The sequence below is a fragment of the Habropoda laboriosa genome, unplaced genomic scaffold, assembly GCF_001263275.1.
Source record: "Habropoda laboriosa isolate 0110345459 unplaced genomic scaffold, ASM126327v1 scaffold156, whole genome shotgun sequence".
In the NCBI taxonomy this organism is placed as follows: Eukaryota; Metazoa; Arthropoda; class Insecta; order Hymenoptera; family Apidae; genus Habropoda; species Habropoda laboriosa.
The window spans coordinates 370408-378969 of NW_017100300.1; the positions used below are offsets into that span (position 1 = coordinate 370408).

General features: G+C 45.5%; 1 protein-coding gene across 1 annotated transcript in view; it reads right to left on the minus strand.

Moving 5' to 3' along the window:
• Positions 1-8562, minus strand: part of LOC108573951 (homeobox protein homothorax) — a 506295-nt gene that overhangs the window by 25282 nt on the left and 472451 nt on the right. Inside the window, exon 13 of the mRNA XM_017936443.1 lies at positions 1849-1907. Within this exon, the coding sequence (XP_017791932.1) occupies positions 1849-1907 (59 nt within the window). The remainder of the gene's footprint in view (positions 1-1848; positions 1908-8562) is intronic.

Sequence of the window (8562 nt, forward strand, 5' to 3'; positions counted from 1 at the left end):
TACAACAGTCAGGGATGAGTGGAGGGGCGGGAGAGGCGTGTTGGCTGCTCGTAAAACTCGGTCTGATCACCGCTACCAATTATCCCGCCGTTATCCGAACGTTATCCGGAACGTTATCCACCTTTCGCCGAGCCGGGCCATCACGAAACAGCCCTCCCGCTATCATCCGAATCACTAGGCGAACCCTTGAACCCCAGAGGAGAGGGCAGAGCCGAAGAGAGGCAACGCTACTTCCACCAACCCCTAACCCTGGCCTAGGTAACCGTTGTTGTCGCCTTTTACTGCAAACGAAGTGATTCCCTCCTCGTAAACGCGACGTCTTTACAGATTACACGGCCCGGAAACCGGCGGCTCCGTGTTTTTCTTTCTCCCTTCTGATTCGCTTCTTTTCCTTCCTTTTTTCTCCCAAGGTCGGATCGTCGCTCGAGGGGAATTTCGGGCTGTTAAATTGCTACGCGTAGCTTTGGATGCTTTGCGAATTTTCTTCTATTTTTTCTTTTTTAATTGGTACGTATATTTTTAAAGGGTTAAACTAGATTGATACCGCTCTTTTTGGGGAATTTATTTGGAAGTAACGTGAACCTTTTTTTTTGGAAAAATTGTTTTGTTGACGATGAAGAATGTGCGGGATTTTTTTCCAGTATTTCTTTGAAAAGAAACGTGAAAATCTAAATTTGCCCGATGGAATGTTCGATAAAAATAAACGTCTATTGGTAGAAATAGAATTTCTTTAATTGCAATAGAAAATGAAAAGTGGCCTTTATTTGTAACTCGAGTAAAAATTGGAAAGTTGATAGCAAAGCGGAGCTGTTCGATAGACAATTAGGGCGTGATATTCGAGAAAAGGAATCGGTGTATCGTATACGATGTTTTATCCGATTAAGATTAAGTTTGTTTTTCCGAGGGAAGAGATTACGAGGCACAGTAGTCAAAATGGAGTGCTAACGAGACAGAAAATGGAGAGGTCGAGAGCAGAGCCGGCGCGCGATTACGATCCGACGATAATCGAGTCACGGGGGATAATTGGCTTCCGCCAAAGAAACAAAACGAGCTACCGGTTTAATACGGTTCAGACGGTTCGTTTATTGATAGATGATCAAAGGTGGCCACGGCACTTGGAATCGCGAGCACTTCCTAGCAGCCGAGTTTACATGAATTCCACGGACAACACGTCGCGGCCAATTCTTCGCCGAATTACACTAATTGCGGGGCGAATTAACGGGCGACGTGATTGTCAGTTTTCAAATTTCAATTTTCTCGCGAGCACCTACAAGGTTTCGTCTTACAGCCTAAGGGAGAACCGAGTAATAATACCGGTAATTTATCCTAAAAACAATTTCTCAACAAGAAACAGTATCTAATTATTAAAAAAAAGAAGAAAAATACAACGAACAAAGTAAATTAAGCTACAAATTAAAATTTCAAAAAAATTAAAGTAAAATAACATTTCCTTAAAGTAATCTAAAAAAAGGAAATAAAACATTGTAATATAATGATTTAACGTAATAATATAAGAATTGAAGGATATTATAAATCATGTAATAAAGGATAATCTTTTCATCATAGAATTCTATAAAAATCAAAGTTAAACAAAGAACGTTTGAAATGTGAATGATCTTAGCTTAATAAGGACGTTAAATCTGACGAGCGCTTATGGGTACAGTGGATTCCTTCGTTTCGACGCATCGATCTACGTCAAGCGATAAGGACCGGGAGTGTAACCCTCGTGATAAGCCGGATAAACGTATCCGTGATGCATGCCCGGCACAGGTGACATGAAATTATACGCGTCTTCGGTGTTGTATGTGTGTGTGTAAGGGTCTGTTGACAGAATTGGGCTCGTCTTACCGGCTCGATTGCTCTGGTCGATCATGGGCTGGACGATTCTACGCCTCGCGTTGATGAACCTGAAACAGAAATACATCGAATTAGATATAGAAGCACGATTACCGGGAAACTTACACGACAGTTCCAAATCACGTCTAATCTTCGTTAAATCCACAATTATTAATCAATCTATAATTAACCCTTTCGTTCCAGAAATTTTCAAATTGAAATCCTCCACGATATTAAGACAATTCTTAACCCTTTAATAAAAGAAGTTATCATGCACATATGAGGACAATTCTTATCGATACGCAAGAACTGGACATTTTTCATCTGAAAGAATAGCTTAATTTCTACCATCCATCCAGGTGAAAGGGTTGCTCAATCAAACAAGAAAATCAGTACGTACCCGGAGAAAAAACAAAATTCCACCTCGTGTTCCCGAAGCTAATTCTTCCAGCTGCTAACGAGCTCCACGATTATCCCTATATTTATTCAGCTCATTATCCCCGAAACGGTGCATTAACGTGACGCAGAAAAAATAGGTGGAACGGAACACGTGTGTAATACACCGCGAGGCAATCAAAGGTCTAACATCGGTCATTTAGCCGTGTACGGATCATAGGACAGCGTGGCTGGCAAGAAATCTATTCGGGTAATCAGAGATAACGATAGCAGTCAGGTAGCCAGACGTATTCATGACTCATTATGTAGATCAGTGGATCATGGGCAGCGGGCATTAGGCGATCGGTGTGATAAGGTCGAAAGCTCGGTCAGAACGCGCGTACGTACGTCGATGTATCGTTCATCTCAATTTGGCCGAGCTGGGCGGGCACCGTCGATATTTCATCGGCGTAAGGTCGGTAATTGTCGGACGTAATTTCCGGCCGAATCGTGTATGTTAATTTGACGAAGTGGCCGAGCGAAATGCACGCCCGAAAGAGAACTATACAGGTGCGCGTTAGTTCCCGATGGAATCGAACTTTCTTCATTCCATCGATCCAGCTTCACTCCCTCTAGTTCCTGCGGCGTTACCCTCTTTTACAAAGAAAGAAATTTTCGGCAATCAAGGAGTTTAATAGGGATCGTAAATCGGATTTCTGAAAGTCAATTTTCTGTAGATTTCTGTAAATTCTTTCCGGGGGATGCTGACATATTTTCGTGGTAATTTAATTAATACAAGTCGCAAATCTACCAGACTTCAAAAACTCCTTCAATATTTTTCACTTGGTTTTCTAATGAAAAAGTAACGTCTTATCGGTTGGTTTAACCCTTTCGCTGCGGCAGGCTATCGGCAAAATACTTCGTTGTGAAATGTTTAAAAATTAAAAACATATCATTTCCAAATTTCTATTATTAAACTAACGTGAGACTACTCGAAGTGTTGAATTTTAAGCAAAATTTAAGGATTGAATTAAGGCGAAAGTGGTAGCAGTGAAAGGGTTAAAAATTCCAATTCAGTTTCCCTGTAATAAATCCATCCCTGTTCGACAATTACACAAGCCATACTTGGAGAAGCATCGATACCTCGAGTACGTTTTCCAAGAAACATCCCCAGAGCTTATCCCCTCAGCTTCGCGACCTATTATCTCGCTAACAACGAAGAGGAAAAAAGAGGAGTGGGTGGTATGTTGTCGAGAAGGAAGGAACGGAGGCGGCATCCTCGATACGTCATTAGCCACGGTGAAGGAGCTTCCGTGCGAGCGCTTTCCAAACAATAGATCTGCGGTCTATTTCGAGGTTGGGAGAGGTCCAAAGGGGGTGGGGTGGATACGGTGCAGAGGCTGTGCGAGAAGGGAAACGAAGGAGAGAGAGGAGAAACGCGACTGAGAAAGGAAGACAGGCGAAAGGGCGTACGTCAGCCGACGTCAGCGTCGCGGCGCCCTAATGGGCGCAGACGCCGGAAGTGATTGGGTTTCTGCTCGACTGACTCGAGAGCACACCCCCTTCTTCCCGTCGTCCGTGGAAAACCGTGGTTCCGATGGGCGAGGAGAACGCGGTGGCAGCTGCACCACACAGACCCTCTTGTTTCGCGGCGCATCTTTCTTGCTAGCTCTCACGCTTCGCCGGGCTCCCGGGCGGAGAGTCTTATGAATAATAATTATCAAAGTCTCGTTGCTCGACGCGTTCAGTCAGCCGCGACTGGCCGGTCCGACCGGCTTGAAACAGCAAGCGCGACGCGGCCACGTCGCAAGGCGACTCCAGACTTCGCGTTCAATTAACGCCACTAGGATAGATATGCTTGGACGGACGAGGGTTGCGTGTGTGTTGATGGTAATGCGTGAAGGGGTTTGGAGTAGTTGATTCTGCAATCAGGTTGAGGATGATGAAGAATGAACGGGATAGTGACGAGAAATGGGAACTTAAACCTTTCTGCTAGAATGCGATTCTTGCAGATCGTTTGCACGGAGTTTGCGTGGATTCTGAGATGGATCTGTGGCGTTGGACCGCTGTGCCTTGCAAAATATCGATCTACGCTGCTTCGTGTATGTCGGTGATTAAATTAATTCCACTCTAACTGAATTTACTAAAGAAGAGCTTCGGTACTCTCTGTACGTACACTGTAGGCTAAAAGTTTGAGGCAACTGTGAATTTCAACCCAATTTTCAACCGAATCGTCTAATCTACCGAAACGAAGCGAATTGCTATGTAACTCGGTAGAATTAATTCCGAATTTACTAAAAAAAATGGTAGCAGATTCGTAGCATACATAATGGTGATCTAAACGTACACATTCTTTAAATGAATTTGTTAAGAATGGGACGAGAGGTCGGATAAAATTGGACAATCGCCAGGGACGACATTAATCCGAGAAAACTACTGGGCAAACAGCGAATAGAAATCAGCAAGTTTACACCCTGCAGGACAAAGCACGACAAGTGGACACGAAACACAGATCGCCGATAGAACGTGCTACAGAGTGCTGAGAATTGAGTCCAGCGGGTGTGTAAACGTGCGGGAGGATCGCAACACCGGCTCCCCTCAAAGTCAAGGCCTCGGCTATCGTTGGATGAAAGAGTATCCCTGCTTGTATAAACCGAGGGCCCCTTTCCAGCCCCCAAATACTCCTAAACGCCTCTGGTTCCCCTTTGGCGGCGTAGGCAGCGTGTCACAGCCAGCTGACTACCGCCGCCCACCCCCGCGTCCTCCCTCCTCCAGCAACCACCCCCGTGGCTGAAATATCGCCCGAACAATGGCGCTCAGCCCCTGGCCAAAGGAGAACGAGAGACGGTGGAGGAGGAAGGGGACGGAAGCAGTGGCAACTGCCCAACCTTTTCTCTCTCTCTCTCTCTCTTTGCTTCTTTTTTCAAGCGAAAGGAACCGGCAAAAATATCTTCGCCACCGGAAAACTTAAGCCCGCCACGCGTAGAACGGACAGGATGAAATTTTACAGTCGAGGTAGCGGCTGGCAAACGGTCCCGTCATCCCTCACACCACCGACCATGTCTAGCGAGGAATGGTTTCGCTGCTGTTGCGTTAATTTTTACCAGCGGCGATTCGACTGTGCGAATTCTCAAACGTTCGAATTTTCTACTTTTCCAAGCTACGAAATTTGAATTATCACCTATCGCTTCTAAATTTTCTTCTAACGATTGCCAGACAAGCGATCGTAGGAAAGGAGTTTTACGACGGGCAATAAAAACCGCGGAGCCTTTAAAGATCCTACGATTAAACCGACTATTCTCTATCATATCCTAACGCGTTCTGCTTACAAATCTCCCCTCCCCAGGTAATACTACACACGCTTCTAGACGCACCAACGGCCATCACCGGTTCCCATCGATCCCGGCCAACGGGAAATTAGTTTTTACGGTTATTATCGCGATCGAGGAGGCGCGAAAAAAGCGGGGCGCAATTAAAACGCTCGCCTGTATTTTCGCGGGAAAGCATCGCGCCGCGGAGATGCGCTTTTTACGGCTTCGTTATCACGCGCGATCGTAATGGCCCGGTAAAATTATCGGTTTACGACGGGCTGGTGCATGGATCCAACGAGGGAGAGAGAGAGAGGGGGCGAGAGAGGCATATTGCGTCGCGGCAGCAACCCCCCGTCGGATGACAAAACACTTTTCACCGCGCCCTCGTCGCCCGCTTTCAGGATTTTAATGCAGTTTTGATTATGAAGCCGGAGGGGGCATCTCGGTTTCGCCGCGTGAAACAAACCCCGTCACGCGAGGGGCTGAAGAGCGCGGCTCTCCTCGCCTCGTCATCGTTTCTGATCCGAATTTGAATTTTTCATGGAACACAACCAACACTCCTCTACCACCGGCTCTTGCTACACGGGAAGACGGTTTAATAAACGCGTTTAACGAACCCTCTTCGACGGGGTGGATTTAGGGAGCAATTTTCGTGTTTCGGGGAAATTTTCGTGGAAGAATTGAATTAGCGTGTTTGTGTAGGGGATGATATCGCGTAGATGTGAACGAAGTAGGTTTGTTTTTCGCATTTTATGAATGGGGAGGTTGGTCGTTTTTTGTGGAACGTTTCATGAGTAGTGTCATTGTCAAGTCTTGTGAATTGTGTTATCCGAGACTCTCCTGAATTAATTATTTTGTGTTCCCGGATTCATATTGCAGTAATATTTAATTTTACACATTTCACTTGTCTTGAACAAATATGTTTGAATTATTATATCTGAGAAATGCTCTTTCGCAACAGATGTCCACCTTTTTCACCGGTCGTTTAAATCAACAAGATCGTATTTCTCGCGGATTGTTTCTTTCACGCGGCTCCGCAAGGAAAAATCAAAGATATCACGGCGATAAATTATCAAACCCACAAACCGGGATTTCCGTTACATACTGTACTTGATAATCTTCTCAATATGTTCGCACAGTCGTTTAAACGCGCATCACCGGAAACATTCGGTGCCAATTGACAAATCGCTGATGCTCGATGGCCAGGCTCAAGCTCGTCGTTACTTTTTATGGGGGAGAAGGAGGGGCAAGAACATATGACACGGTTCTGCCACGAAAAAAGGCATAAAAGCCGGAGTTACGAGGGGGTGTCTCCCACATGACCTTCCAGAGCCGTGACGAAATTTAGTACGCTCCGAGTGCATACATGAATAATGCTCGAATTTGCTTATACGCTGCGTGGATTCGATTCGTACGGTTTCGGAAGGCATCTCATTGTCGAGTGGACGGCCATTTGTACGCCGGCTTTCGCGTAAACGAAACGAATCGCGGAAATGAGTTAACTTTGCCACCAACAAATGATTTCAGACGAACTCAAATTATTCTCCGATTCACAAAAGTGTAGGTCAGTATCTCCCCAAAATAAGCTGTCTTCTATCAAAGTTTGATAAGATTGTATTTAAAAAAATTTTTGTTTCATTTAACAGCCTTATGAAAACTTTCAATTAATGATACAGTACGTAACAAAAGTTGACTAATATTCTTCTTCGAATATCAAACACGTCAGACATTTAACGTCACTCCACAGGATAGCCGACACACGAACGCTATCCTTTTCCTCGTTTGCCATTGCACCGCGAAATAATTAAACTCAGTGTCCGTGGAACTTTCGTTACACACGACACGGTAGAAATTCATAAAATCCAGAAACTCCGGTCTCGTCAAAGGGAAATGAACAATCGAGAGTTTCTCAACGGCGGCGGTGCGCGCGGCGAGCGAATTCGTTTCGCGGTGTGGTAGAACAGCGGTGGTAACGATGATTACTGTCGCGCTGGCAACATTTACTCTCCGGCGGCGCTCGCAATTATCGGAGAGCTTCCATTAGTTAACTGCAGTCGATACGCGCGGTGCACCGGGGTCCTCGCATCAAAACATCATTACTGCACGGACACGGGAACGCGCGAGAGTCAGCCAGCCAGCGAGCACGCTGGTATTGGTAATCAATTTCGCCGTTGTAGAGAGAACCGCGGACTAATGCGACGCGAACGGCGAGCTTTCGCATTAGCGAGGATCGAACAGCCGTCCCGGTGATCATTGCCCATTAGAGAATGAATCGAATCACGTATCGAGCCCGCGAAAACACGATCACCTGCCGTAGAAACGTTTCTTCGAGCTGCTTTGCGAAATCTAAATTTCACCTTCTCCAAAAAAAAAAAAAACAGAAAAATTCCACCGAAACTGCAAACGAGAGATGCAACGTCTACTGAGGAGGTAGCAAAATTTAGATGCGGAAACTTCGACCTTACGGAGAAAAGAAATTTTTGGCAAAGTGAAACTTTCAAATTGCCAAATTATTCAAATAATATTCTAATTTTTAATTGTTGCTTTAAAATCGGTACGAATGTTCTGGGCAATCTAATAGAATTTTTTCGAAATACCTTTATAACTGTTAAATCACTCCTGGACAGAGTACGAATGTTAGAATTCGAATGGAAAAAGTTTGGAATATTTCTTCGAAAGAGTTCCGAGAGAACGCGAGGGGAAAAAAGAAGCTGGCGCGAAAAAAATCGCGGAGAATTGGCAAGCGACGCGGGCGATAGAGTCATAAACCAGGCTCTTCCACGTCGAATTTTTATGCGGCCATTCGAATCGCGCGCCTTTCAGGACAATTTTGTTGCAGCACCGAGGAAAGAGCGAAAGAGAGAGGAGCGTGCGAGCCTAGCAGAGAGGACACGCCGAGGCAGCGGTTGTAAATCCAGACGCTCATAAGCCGGCGATGCCAGCCGCTGCATTTACGATCGATAAAATCATTTTATCCGAATATAATGCGCGCTCGATTCGCGCGCCATTCCTCTCTACCTCTCCTCCTCTCACGACCGTC